Raw genomic sequence first — 14,215 nt, forward strand, 5'->3', positions numbered from 1 at the left:
GATAAAAAAGTCAGCAAGTGTCCGTGGTAAGGGCACAGTTAATCGTGCCTTTCTCAGTTTACAGACATTTCCTGCAGTTTTCCTATGTGTGTGTGCACGCAAAGATGCAACATACAGTCTTCTACTTAAGTATGTACAAAAACCAGCCCTCACAGAGCATTACCTCAGCAGACTGTTAGGACCAACCCTGGTCATAAAAGAAGATGCAGTAAATGGAAAACACTTCTGTGCACAATGGCTCCAACCTTCAGCATCACGTAGCTGCAGACACTGCGCCCTTGCTGCATTATCCTGGCTTTTCCAGTGCAGTTCCTGGTCTGTGCTTTGGTACATCAGCAATGGCCCCACGTCGCTGCCCATCTTGTCCGGCAGAGGCACAGCCGGGCAGTCACGACTCCTACTCACCATGCACAGAGTGAAGCAAAAGATCACTTACAAGTCTTCTCAGGCTTTGTATTTTCAGTATTTATGTACTGGCATACCAGTTGTTAATCCTCCAGCTCTCATTTCTATCAAAATGTCACTTCAGCCTCATTCCTGTAAAGGTGTTTTTATAAATCTGCCTCTAGTGAACAATGGTCTGAGGAGTCACTCAAATCAGACAGCGCAGTCAGGTCAAACTGATTTCTACTGACAAGAAGGACAAACTAAGAAATTATATTCACTGTCTGCTGCAGCTAAGAAGCGTATAACTTGGAGAAGCCCTCCTCCCAGTAGCTAAATCCTCTCCAAATAAGCCTATCTATCTTACTCACAAAGGGTATTTTGTTAAACCAGCTATGCAATAGCTACCTTCTTAATGCTGTATTTACAAACTTGCAGCTTGTACTTATATAAATTATGGGGTTTATAAGATAAAAATACTTTTGGGGGATCTGTACATTAACTAATAATTCAAATGAGATACTTATTAAATGCATACAATTGTGACATAAATATTCTCAGCATGTTTGCATGTTCCAGGCATGATCAAGTGTTCATCACGCACATAAACAGTTACACTTTTAAGCTGATGCACAAAAAGGCCAAGCTTGGCTACTTTGCCTTCGGTTCCCTCTGCAACCAATGGAGGAGACTTCTCCAGGGGTTAGTTCAGCAGGCAAAACACCTGTTTCTAAGAGCTGCTGTGTTTTGTTGCCTGCTACTGTGTGGAGATCCATGGAGGAACATCTGAAGAACTGGCAGTGCATCTTGGGAGAATGTAGCGTCTCCTCTGGGACGCCCCCGGTGAGAGGCTGAGTCGGGGCAAGGCCAGGGCAGCACAGCTCCCTCTCACGTAAGCCACACACGGGGCAGAACGTTTTCTGCAGCAGAGCAGTTTCCCACCACCATGCTAGAGCGGTCACTCGCTGCAGCCCGGAGGAAAGGTTCCCGTGACTCCCATCAGCCAAGCTACGGCTGTTCTGCAGGACCCCCAGATGTCCACGGCAAGGACAGGGAACAGCCTTGTGCTGCCTTTGGAGGGTGGGTGGCAGAGGGCAAAGGCAACTTCTGCCCTACATTAACCCTCAAGAATGACATTTGTCTGCAGATGGTTTTTTTTTTTGTTTACATCGTACAGAAACGCATTAAGCTTCGCAAGCGTTTGGATACCGCGTGGTGTAAAATCCTCCCAGATCACAGATCCTTTCAAGGTGGTGACGGGATCAGCATGATGCAGAAAGTTACAAGACAACATCACCTGCTTATGCAACGTATGCCACGAGCCCTTGAGGGACTCCCACCTCCTCCCACAGCAGGTTGGCCGCCACTCGGCTGTGGCAGCACTGGGCGCTCAGCTCCACAACCGCGCGGCAGCGGGCTGTGCTGACTCAACTCCCCTGTGAAAGCCTCATCAGGAGCCTCTTTGTCCTCTGTCTCCCCCCACTTTAATTATACTTCTGAAAGAAAAAAAAAAAAAAGCCATGAAAAAGCTATTTGCATAAATATCATAACTTTTATTGTTCTGTTCACAGTTTTTGGAGAAACATTCCTGAATTACAGTTATTCTCTGTTAAGAATTTGTGCATTTTTCCAATTTGAGTTTGCCTGGCTTTGATTGCCAGACAGTGATTCTTGTGTTGCTCCAGAGCTGCAGTGTTCAGTATTTTCTCCCCGTGAAGGTACTCGTGCACTATAATCAAGACATTCTCAATTTTGGTAGATAAGCTCAGCCAACTGAGTTTTCTCTCTTACCCTCTCTAAGGCAATTTCACACTCCACCAGTGATTGTTTGAATCTTTTTGTGCATCCATTCTAATTACTCAGCTTCTCTTTTAAAATGTAAATATCCAAACTGCATCCAAAATTCCCAGCTCTCACAGCTGAGACATACAGAAGTATAATCACTTACTGCTAACAGTAATTAAAAACAAGAACACATTCTTATTCATTAGTCTTTTACCCTGGGACTGCACTGGGAACACACGTGGAGCTCTTACTCACTCCAGTCCTGGGTATAGATAGTTTTGTCGTGTTAACATTTTATCAGTAGTGATTTTTTATCAATTTTCACCAGTGATCTAGAACCACTGAATGGTACCGGGTCCCAGCAGAACCCTTCCATGAGCATCCCCATTTCATTGTGGTTCTCTTTGAACAACCACTTCTGACACGTGAGATTGTCAGAGAACACCAAGCGCTGAAAGGGCCCAGACATACTCAGTTCTCTAATCCCAAAGAAAACTGAAAACCAAGAGACAATGCAATGACATTATGTGCCTTCATTAACACGCATCTCCTTTCCAGCCCTTCCCTACTAGCTGTCCTGTCCCGTTGGCCATCTTTCCCACCAGCAGGTCAGAGACTGCCCCAGGCGTCTCCCTTAGAAATATGATACAGAGCTTCTAGACCTACTGAATTTAAAAATGTTCATACTCAACATTGCTCATGAGTGATGTCACCTTTCTAGCTCTCTTGCAGCATCACCAGCAGTTTTACCTACCTGCATCTAGTAACGGGTCCTTTATCCTACTGCCAAGATCTACAGATTTCCTCTGAACTTCCTTCAGCTCGTCATCACCCTCTCCAAGTGCTCCAACCCATACATTTTCTCTTCCTTTGGATATTGCCTTTTTTTTAAAATATATTTTATATACTTCATAACTCTCCTTTTGAGTCAATTGCTGCCTGCTTCCCTTTTTATTTGTTTATTACTTTACATCTAGTTTTTCCCTTCATTTCATCATGGAAACAGGGTGGGCAGTTAGCCAAAGTTGTCCCCCTTCTCGTTGCCACAATTATTGGGTTTTTGGCCATTTAATACCTTTCACTTAGAAGAGTGCCAATGCTAGTTCAGTTTCCCATCTAATTTCTTCTTCACTACCAGCTTTGATACAAAATCTGCTCAGCTGTGCCCTTTTGAGGCACCAATTACATTTATTAGCAGTTTGCACGGCTGTGTGTCTAGCCTGAACGTAATCAGAATTCCAACTTCTAGGTCGGCAATTCATTTACCTGACATAAACAAGACCAAACTAAGTAACTTCACATCTAACACTGCATTAGAAAAACAGGTCTAGGACACAGACAACGAACATCAGTCCTGATTACTGTGTTTCTTTCAACTGGAAAATAAATACATACCTTTTTATTGTACCTGTGAAGAAAACCCAAGCTAATATGCGCTGGCAGGTTACTACCAGTTGAAAGTCCGTGGTAACAGGCACATGTATGTGTCTTGGAAAACTCTTCCCCATTCACATCTTCTGTAATACTTTCCAAAGTTGTAATTTTTCAACCATTCCAACAAGCAGAGGAAAAAGTAAAATAATTTTCAAACACTCCGAATACATTTACTAGCTCCCTGCACTTGAGTCTGAGCATGAGAGTCTTTTGTACCTTCTTTAATACCATAAGCTACTCAGACAAGCTGCCTTTGCAATTTTCTGCTTCTCTAGCAGGCACAAAAATCTAAAGCATGAGCCGAATTTGCCAGACACAAGCCGTGAGTCTGATCTCCACAGCTCAATTAATAGTAACCTGATTTTTCCAATTGGGCATCTTCATGCCCTCCTATTAAAAATACCTTCACCTGTATTTTGCATTCTGGATTTCCCAAACAATTCTTACACCGAAACAGAACACACAAAAAAGTCTTGAAACACTTTTGGGTACATGAACAGCATTGAGCTAGTGCTTCATTTGATGAACAACCCACACAGAATGTAAAATCCTGTTACTTACTTACTATAAATAAATACGCTGCATTGAAACAGCAGAAAAAAAGCTGGAGACCAAAAGAGGATGGGTGACAAGACTCACTGCTGCAACTCTACCCAGGGTGAAGAGAAGGAACAAACTCACTGAAAGAGAAGCGGGAAGGTGAGTGGTGACCAGGAAGAGGCACCTGGGCCCGGAGTTGGACACGTGCCAAGTGAGGGAGCTGCCAGGCGGCCTGGGACAGGCAGGCAGGGAAGAGCGAGTCTGGAAGGGCAACAGGAAGAAAGAGACTGAGATAGAAAATAAATAGGCAGCACGGAAAACAAGCCATTTAAAGGCGCTCGGCTGAACGTCGGTTTCTTTGCCAAGGAGCAGTGAAGGAACAAGGATGACTTGGACTGAACCAAAGGGCCGAGGGAGGGAACAGAGTGAGATTCGACAGCTCAGGCAGAACAGAACAGAAAAGAAACTGGGGAGGAGAGGCTGCAGCCTTCACAGAAACACTCTTTTGTGCTCAGCCCGTAGCCAAAAAGTCCTGGCTCCGATCACACTTCTGTGTGGCCTCCCAGCGAAATGTGAAAACAAAAATTGCTGCTTCAGCTCAGTTACTCACCATTACACTGGACGCTTAGGTCAAGAATGGACGTCTACACGCAGAACATTTAGGCTACACCTAATACCATGATGCCATTTTTTTAAGTTCAAGTACTAAACCCCTCGTTATATGTATCTTCAGGGAACATAAGATTATATAAGGTCAGGCACACAAAGTCGGGCAGTTTCAGACAGCAACTGGGCAGCCCCAGCTCCCTTTTTGACCCGGTACTGAAGGCCCAATCAGATACTGCGACACGCTCACAACAAAAGTGCACAAACTTGGTTTTGCCATTTCCTAACTCCTGAGTGCTTGACTTTGTACAGCCTTAATAAAGGCCTTTTAAAAGTAGTTTTGTGGATAATTGTGTGTGGGAATTTTGCCAACTCAAACATGAGGGAGTTCAAGAGGCTTTTCTAATCTTGTGAGTTTATCCACCGAAGAAAAAGATTTGATTAAAAAAATGAAGTACAGCTAAACTGGGAACAATACTTCACTACAGGCTGTTCTTCAGTTCTTTGTGGCACTTCAAAATCTTGGGGAAAAAAACCCTCAAACCACAAAATTAGGAACTTATTAAATAAGAATGAAACGTACTGATGCAGAAACATAAACAGAAATGCCAGATATATAATGTCAACTTATAATATGCAGCTTCAATTAATTCTTCTTAATTCATTTGTTTTCTTAACTTCTTTTGTTTTGCCATCTGGAAAAAGCCATTTTCTAATGACAGATCATAGGAGGAAAGATCCAGAGTTTAAGTTTGCTTCAAGGGAAAGCAGCCCTGTTTCTGCGCTCGTAGGCTCAGCTTTCCTTTCTGTAGTTTTCACTCATGCAGAAGCTTCAGGACAAGCTTAAGCCTGGACTTGTAGGCAAAAAAGATCTACATGGAAGTTTACTCAAGTTTTCAGAACGTTTACTCTTCAAACTACAAATGTGGAGGCAGTTCTGTAAAAGGAAATGCAGCCAGAGGAAATGGTGGAGTAAATGACGGGCATATATAGTAATTTTGGAAGTGTGCAAGTGCATGCTTATTAGAATATTACGTCTAAGATTGATTTCTGGCTGGCTCTTACTTGTGTTATTTTAAAAAATAATCTACATTTATCCAGTAAAAAAACCCCAATCAACCCATTAATAAAACAAACAAATTTTTTAGTTAAGCGGATTTGAGTATTGGAAACACAATTACTTTGTCCTCTGAAGCTAATCAAAATAAAGTTAGTTAACAGCACAATGAGTAATGTCACTTCTGCGCTGACAGTCTTTAGACAAAGCAATTCAGTATACATGAAGCTGTCAGCATAATACAAAGAAATCTTAATTGGCTGTGGTCAAAGGATCAGGACCGCCCCGCCTGAACCATAAATCCCACTATTTACCTAACTGTAACAGATGATTTATACCAGCGCTGTATTCTACTGTAATCTTTTAATGAAGTGAATCTAGAGACTGCTAGGTTTCACTATACCAGCGAGCAGCCATGCTCAGTATTTCCTTTCTTTCTAAAATGCCTAAACATTGGTTTACACAAATACATCCTCTAATCGGTAAATTAAATATGTAGACGTATACCTAATTACAAAGAATAGGAACTTCCCCATACGGTATCTGAATCAGCCTCACTCACATACAGCTTGCTTTCTTCTTCTTACATTAGTGTTTCTGACTCCCCAAAATCAGAGTCTCAAGTGTGTACACTGAAATTCACTCGCCACCTGCCCCTTCTCAACTTGCTCACTTGAGGATTTGCGTAACGGATGCTAACCCGTTTTCAAACAACGCACGAGCGGCTCTCCAACCCCCAGCTGCTCCAGTGCTGCTGTGAAGTACTATTGCAGCTGTAACACAGCCACAACAAACATGAAGTTCAGAGTGCTTGTTTTACATGTTCTTTAATTTCAAACAGAGGGATTCTGGTTGTGTTTTTTTCTCAGTTACTTTTATACAGAAAACAGAACTCAGGATATGGCATTTCAGGACATCATGTAGAGCAAGAGAAGTATAGTTTCAAAAACTTTGAATACTACAATTAAGTCACCATTGTGCCCGAGAATTAAGGAAGTGTTCCAATTAAGCACTGAAAGTGTCATATACGTTTCTAAAGAAAAGGGATGACATAGTCTTCTTTCATTAGGCAACTGCAACATCGAGTATCTTAAGACAGTAACAATCCATTTTTGCGTGCACACCACTATGTAAATATGCTGACTGCTAAGTCAAGATCAGAAGAATTGCAAATTTACATGTGCGGCGAATAGAAACCCTTATAGTTTATTGGTGACAAGAAACTCTAGCAATTTGCAAAGTGAGGTTCCAACTTTATCCCACTAACAGCATTTCAGGACAAAAAATAACATGGAATACCACCATCAAGCTATTACAATCCTGTATTTTTAGAAAATTACATTATGGTACATCAATCCCTCTCAACATGACACACGTGGTATTATCTTGCTCTTCAAGCCCTGAGGCTATTGCACAGAAACTTGGAACTGGGTGCCCAGCTTGCATCTGCAATTGCTGCAGTTGTGCATTCACAGCTGACAACTGCCTATGCAGAGCAATAGTTACGATCATTCATGCACGGAATATTTGCTTTAAGATGTGGGTAATTACATAAAAATAGTAGAAATAATTTTCCATTCACGTCCCAGTACTAGGCTTCGAGACATTTTAGGTATCTATTTATACCAAATTTGCTCAAAGAGTGCAGACAGGAGTGTAAAGCTCCACAAAATGAAGACTATCTAGGCAGCCTCTACTGGCTCTTATAAAAATTAAGAATAAATGTATATGCAAGTGGGCATCTTAAAGTAAGGATGATAATTAGATTGAGTAATAACTTTGATTTCTACTATCATGTATCAATTACAGTTTTCTAATATCTGGTGTTGTGTGGGGACACCAGACAATAATCTTATTTAGAAACTCTATGTTTCATGCATAACTTCCTAAGATATACAATGCCCTCCAGAATAATTCACTTTCTATGAACATTTCGTGAAAACATTCGCTCTGGTATCATCATGTAAGAAACAACCTACAAAAGATCCAGGTGGCTTAAGAACACCCATCCAATATATTTTTGCAATGTATCTACAGACTGGCCTTTTAGGAACCTTGGACATCCTCAGATTTCTTTCTACTGCATATGAATGAAGGGTCTGGTCAAACACAGGTAAGAAGGATTCCACTGATCAGCCAATTTATTTTCAGCTCCACAGAAGCAAAGCATTACCCAGACAATTCACTGCTACCATCTGCTCAGGCTGTTGTCAGAAATGGTTAGGAAAGACCTCAGAATTTTGTAAAGTTCCAAAATACGAGCAGCTGATGGAACAGTCTTGTTCAGGATCGATGGTGCAGGTCAGCCCCAGCTACAGCTGTTACCAACAGATCCCTAACTAAGGTCCTCTGTTTGCTGCTTTTATCACCACACACCTGTAAGGCATCTAGCAAAACATCAGAGTGTTTTCCGGGATGTCGTTATAATCCTGGAGTGCAAACAACGGGAACAACTTTGCTCACAAATGATTTAAAGTTCCAAGTTGTCACAGATCACTAAGTGACTAGGAAACACTGGAAGGACAGACATTCTGCTGGCTTTCCGTTTCATCTGGGAGCTGCCTATGCCAGCAGAGTCAACTGTGGTAGCTAACAAGGTGTGTAAAATTTGCCTGGGACATTACTACAGATATGTTCACAAAGAGACCAGTTTAAAGCTTCGATCCTCCCCCTCTATCCTGCAAAAACAGTGATTTTTTTTCTTTTTTTAAACAAACTTTTTTGAGGCTGTTTTTCAGCAGAACGAAGGGCTCAAAAAAAGTTTTGGTTTTTTTTTAAAGCAAATTAGGGATTCACATTTTTAGTGAGATCAAGATACTTGCAGCCTCTTAAAAAACCAAACCTACAGTCTCCCTTCACTAAAGATTTTCTCAAATATATTCTTCAACAAGTTTGCAACATCACGTACAACCTTGCCTTTCTGAATAGGCTCTTACAAAATGTTTCATGTAAGTCTTTAGCTTCTACTGCCCAGAATGTATCCTTTTCTTGATCAGTTCTGCCCAGTTTGTCATAATGCACTCACTCCTTTGTTCTTTCCAGCTCATCTCCCATCTTCTCTGCCCTTTACAGGCACACTTCAGCTTTATCACTTCCATCCTGAGCAGACAAGGCACTAGCTTTTTAAAATGCTAAAGATACACCTCTCATTCCTGTTGAATCTTCCAGGGGTACTCTGAGGGTTGTTCATAAGCTGAACACACTAGTTAAGAGTTTTGCCTCCTATTTTCTTACTAAACCTCACATAAAATTTCACTTATTTGCACTTGCAAGGGCGGAAACCCTTGAGACACACAAGCGGAACAAATATAAAGGTCAACGGGTTTAGCAGACAGGCTGCAGCCCAAACAGCTTTCTCAAGAAATCATAGAATAATCAAGGAATGAGAGAAGTCACTTTAAAAAGATGTATCTTAATCCTGAAAGGTGTCATAAAACCCTTTTGTCGCTGATGGTTTTTGGACCTACCATCTAAGAACAAACAGGAATTTACCTGCTCAAAGGCTACTTCGTCTGCTGAAGCGCAGCATGTTAAAACAGACTGAGTGTATTTTGTATTGAAACTATGCTTAGAAACAAAGTTACCTTAATCTTACTATGCTAACAAGCCTCTGAACTACTGAACCCAACTACACTGAAAAATGGGAAGTTACCTGGTGATGCAGCAGTCAGCATGGTTACTCTGAGCAACACTTGGGTCTATCGGGGCTCATGATGGGGTTGTTTGGATTGATTTTAAAATTAGGCTGGAAAAAAAAAATCATCCTGAAACAAGGCTGCAAGTTTCCTTATGCAATAAACTCTGTTGACAGAGAATACTTTTTCCTTCCCACCCTCTAAAACTGTGAGAACATGACAAAAGTAACAAAGGAAACATTAATTTGGGGGCTTTATTTAATTTTTCTTTTCTTTTTTTTTTTTTTTTTTTTAAGATGCTACATAGTCAAACAGGATTGGTCTTTTACGGCATAGGACTAGTTTACTACTAATATTTTTTCCCCTAGACAGACTTATTTACATACAAAAAGTTTCCTGACCACTGTTTCTCCAATGCTCAGATGATCAAAACTCCCAACAATTCTGTAGTGCCCAAAACACCAGGAGGCAGAAGAATCTTGCATCACTACAGCAGCAAATTTTTAGTTCTAGTCACTGGCTTTAAACAGGTGCCTTTTCATACCATATAGTATTAGTCAATTTTGTGACAATAAGGAAACATGAGATGAAATACATTAAATAAGTTAAATATGCATTAAACATCTCTGAATAACATTTTAATTCAACTAAATGAACCAACAGCAATATAGCTTGGTCCCTTTATGAGAACAAGGCATTGACCTTTATTCCAAACGAGCGTCATACCAGTCAATATATGCCTCTTAATGATGCCTAGCACATTCAGCATTGCCACATACAATTCTTTTCAGCTTCTCACTATTCATTTAAGTGCCAAGAAATTGGTAACTTGCACAGAGTTGAAGACACTGACAGAAACTGTTAAATTTATGAGCAGAATGGCGGATTAACGTATTTTACAGAAGTTATCAACACCTCCTGCCTAACCCAGCTCCAAACATCCAATAGGGCCAGCTCCAGCAGTGGAGGAATAGTTTTTTCTATTTTTCCTTTTTTTTTATCTTTTTTTTTTTTAAAAAGAGGTAATCCAGCAACATGTACCAGGGTCTAAGAATGTTTAAAATGACATATACAATATTCCATTGTAGTGTTAAATCATTATTTTCTCCCCCCCTTCACCACTGAAGTGTATTCTCTTTCATTCATTCACTCATTGTACATTTTAAACTTTCTAGATTATGTTACATAGTATTTGTGCAGGGGTAATTTAAAGGCAAGACCTGTGAGATGTCATACATTAATTTTTTTTTAAACATTGTTATGAATAAATTTAATCCAATGATATGGCAGAACCATCAAACCAATTTACAATTTCCAGCATGCTGCCTCTACAAGGCTATTTTTCCTATAATTACACCAAAGACAAAGAACAAAACCACCAAAGCGAGTAGTCTGGAGCTGAGCCCTTCGTCCTTGACAGCAGCTGCAGAAGCAGATATTGGGTTGTTTGTCTGGGGTGCCTTCCTCATCCGCAGTCCATCTTCTTCCTAAAGGAAGATACGTTGATTATTTCTACTGAAAAAAAGCTTTCAATAGTCACCTTATCCAGTTCCTGTTTATTTTAGGTGGGCACAATAAAATAGGTGAAATCTAATTTAAAGCTTTACCTCCTAGATAATCCTAAGGACAGGGTAGTGAGGTAGAAGAGGAATTCTGTATCTGCCTGACTAGCAGAGCAAAAACCACGTGCTCTTGGAAGTTTTTTCCTGCTGACTGAGGTAATAGGAGATGCAATGAGGAAGCCTGCAAAGAACTCTTCTCCAAAGCCTGGAGATAGCTCCAGAACACCAAAAACAACGATGGAGGGAATGGCATGAAGATGCCTTTCTTGCTCTGTAAACAAATACAGTGCTGTTGGGAAAAGTGCTTTTCCGTATAACTAAGGTAAGTTGTGAAAAATATGCAACTTTAAGGCAATTATATTCATTATTCCCCTTGTTAGGCGTCACAAGTAAATTTCACCAGCATTTGAAGGGAAATCTATTTCCCCCCATCATATTAATGCTGACATTTTGACTTGAAACTAATGGCAGTAAGTAGGATATTTTCTTGGTACGAGTCTGACAGCTCTCTTAACTTGAAGGTGTATGAGACAACACATAAAACAACATCACAACACTAATTATAATTTCCAGTGGAGATGGTGTTCCCCACATCTTGATTGAACTACTGTGCAGCACAGCCGTGTGTTAGCGCACTCCACTCCACGCACACAGAGACCACTTTAGGAGATGGTAAAATGAGCCCTTTGTGACCCAACGTGTACAGCTGAAGCAACAGTGTTAGACTTTTTATGTGATACAGTATTATAGTGCAGAAGTAGAAGATACTGAAGCAAAAGCCTCCAGTCTATACATAAAAAAATGCTCAGGAAATAAAATTGTAAGAAGTTACTGCAGCCTTAAAAATTGCCAGGTAAGTGAAATTCAAAAGGTTCTGTCTAGGTCAGTGTTTCTGACTTCTGAATATAAAGGGGCACCTAATGTTCTGGAGGAAAACATTTTTCATTTTTTTGTTAGAAGTCACAGGCTACCACCTGATACCTCACTACTGCTGTAAGTCTGGATGGGGACAACTGACTTTTGTAAACAATAAAATGTTGTTCACCTATCCTGTAATTCTACTGCTAGGAACAACACATTTTCATGTTAAGTATTTTAACTCCCTTTAAACAGTGACTCTAGCCTGACACTGACAGCACCTGGTGGCTTGCAGCAATTTAACGTTGTTTTCTGATGCTTTACAAATATTTCTAACACTCCACAAAGGGAACAAACAGCTCACTTTTTTAACACGTTACTGTAAGACATTAACTCAATTCTAGATATTTCCTGTAGAGCATTTATTTAAGACAGATTTGAAAAAAGAAAAAAAATCATCATATTGTACTTATAATATTGTGAGACACTGGCAAAACAAGCACACGAGTAGTTAAGGCCGTGTCTCACCTATATACATATATTGTTTCTATGTGCAAACCAAAACCTGCTTACAAATGTTTATAAAGTATTTCTGCATGCATCAGCCAGCCAAGCAGCATCAGAGCTGACAGAACAGGGTTCATTGGAGCTGTTATCTATGAAACTAGACATTTACAACAAATGAAACTACTGTAAAAGTTTTTCAGCATGGTGATAAAGGCTTCTCAATTACTTGATTTCACAGCGATGTGCTGCATGTGACAGGAAGTGTATTTCCTATTAATCTGTCTTACTTTGGTCATTTCAACTGCATATATTCAACAACTAAAACACTCAGTATTTGCACAACACTGCCCTCAAGCTCCCATCAGTTTGAGAGAACAGGGCCAAATGTAACACTGAATGCTTAATTCAGACTGAGAAAATTAGGTGGTAAAAAAAAAAAAAAAAAAAAAAGAGGGAGAAATTAGTTTGGGTTGCTATCCGATCAGTTTCTCTGACTGCGTAATTTATACGCTCCTTTCAAAGGAAGCACTGATTTCAACGCTTTGTCTGTTTCTAGAAAGAAACCTGAATTATCCTTTAATTTATAGACAATATTAAAACATTGTGCCAAAGTCAGGCAACCAAACCTTTAGGTCAGAAGCTTTTTTTTCAGGAAAGGGGTAAATCTGGAAAAAAAAACCCCGCAAGTATCTTTACCTTAAACTGTTTATTCTCCTCCCGTAACCTTTGAACTTCTACTTGAAGCCTCTTATAGTCTTCCATTACTTTCTTAACTTCAGTGTCATCCAAAGAAGAACTTATTGATTTAGACATTACAGAGGAATCTGTCTTTGTTGCAGTTGTAGATACAATTTTATTTATTTCTATGTCATGCTGTTAAAAAAGGATAGAGTGATTCTGGTTAGTTATTAACACCACACCACACACCTCATATGTAGGAGGAGAATCAGGTAAAATTGTCTGTGCACATGTGAAAGGTGCCTGTATCAAAAGAAATAAACATTTTTCTTTCTATAATCTTTACTTCCCCTTTCTGTTTCACAGAAAACACCAGATCAGCTCCAATAAGTGCAGACGGAATGACCTCAACTTTTCAGTCCCTGCACACATAGAAAAGGAAATCTCCTTAGACCATGTCCCACAACATGGATGGGAACTTACTTGCTCACAGTCTGCTTACATTATATGCTCTTCTCACCTTGTGTCCCACCCACCCACCCCTCCAAGCACAACACAAGAAGCTACTCCAGGAAGCAGGGTGTTGCTAGGAGCTACCCACCTGCTCTGCTGTAGTTCCCTCTCTCTTCACTTCCCACAACTGGCTATCACCTCTCCATCTTTCTGTGCTTCTGTGGTGATGGAGGAACTTGCAGCCAAAGTTAGGAAGGAAGCTACAGACATCCAAACCCTCCTCTCTTTCCTGCCTTCCTCCCCATGTTCTGCACTTCAGAATGCAAAGGGCCTAACTCTCACAAAATACAAACCACTCCCCCCCCCCCCCCCCAAACCACCACCAAAGTGTTAACATGAAGATTTTATTTATATGAATAAAGAAATTGATCCTGTTACTGTTTGTGCTTTGTTTTGCCCTAATGAATTTTAGAGATTATAGAAAAAATTATGACTAAACAGAATAGAGAAATTTCATTTAATTTTCCTTCCTCTCATCACACCTCTAGACTGACAACGCAGAAAGTACCCTGGCCTAAAGCAGAAGCACCCACTTTTAGAGCAGGTGTTCGCTGTCCGGAGCGGGTAGAGCAGACATGGTGAGACTACAACAATAACATTATAACAGTACCATAATGGTAACTGCAAGCTGTCCAGTGGAAGGTAGTACAATTGTG

The 14,215-nt window shown here is 40.4% G+C and overlaps 1 protein-coding gene across 3 annotated transcripts in view; it reads right to left on the bottom strand.

Moving 5' to 3' along the window:
• Positions 1-1,916: 1,916 nt before the first annotated feature.
• Positions 1,917-14,215, bottom strand: part of VAPB (VAMP associated protein B and C) — a 39,807-nt gene continuing 27,508 nt past the window's right edge. The window contains exons 5-7 of one of the 3 annotated variants that reach the window (XR_008748716.1): positions 13,065-13,241; positions 9,459-10,928; positions 1,917-3,050 (exon numbers count right to left, since the gene is read on the bottom strand). Coding sequence is in view for 1 of the 3 variants with exons in the window: in XM_055813473.1 (XP_055669448.1) it covers positions 10,770-10,928; positions 13,065-13,241 (336 nt within the window). In the remaining 2 variants the exon portion in view is untranslated. Of the gene's footprint in view, positions 10,929-13,064; positions 13,242-14,215 lie in introns of all 3 variants that reach the window. The other 2 variants (XR_008748715.1, XM_055813473.1) reach the window with 2 other exon arrangements.

Source organism: Falco peregrinus, chromosome 9 (genome assembly GCF_023634155.1).
Source record: "Falco peregrinus isolate bFalPer1 chromosome 9, bFalPer1.pri, whole genome shotgun sequence".
In the NCBI taxonomy this organism is placed as follows: Eukaryota; Metazoa; Chordata; class Aves; order Falconiformes; family Falconidae; genus Falco; species Falco peregrinus.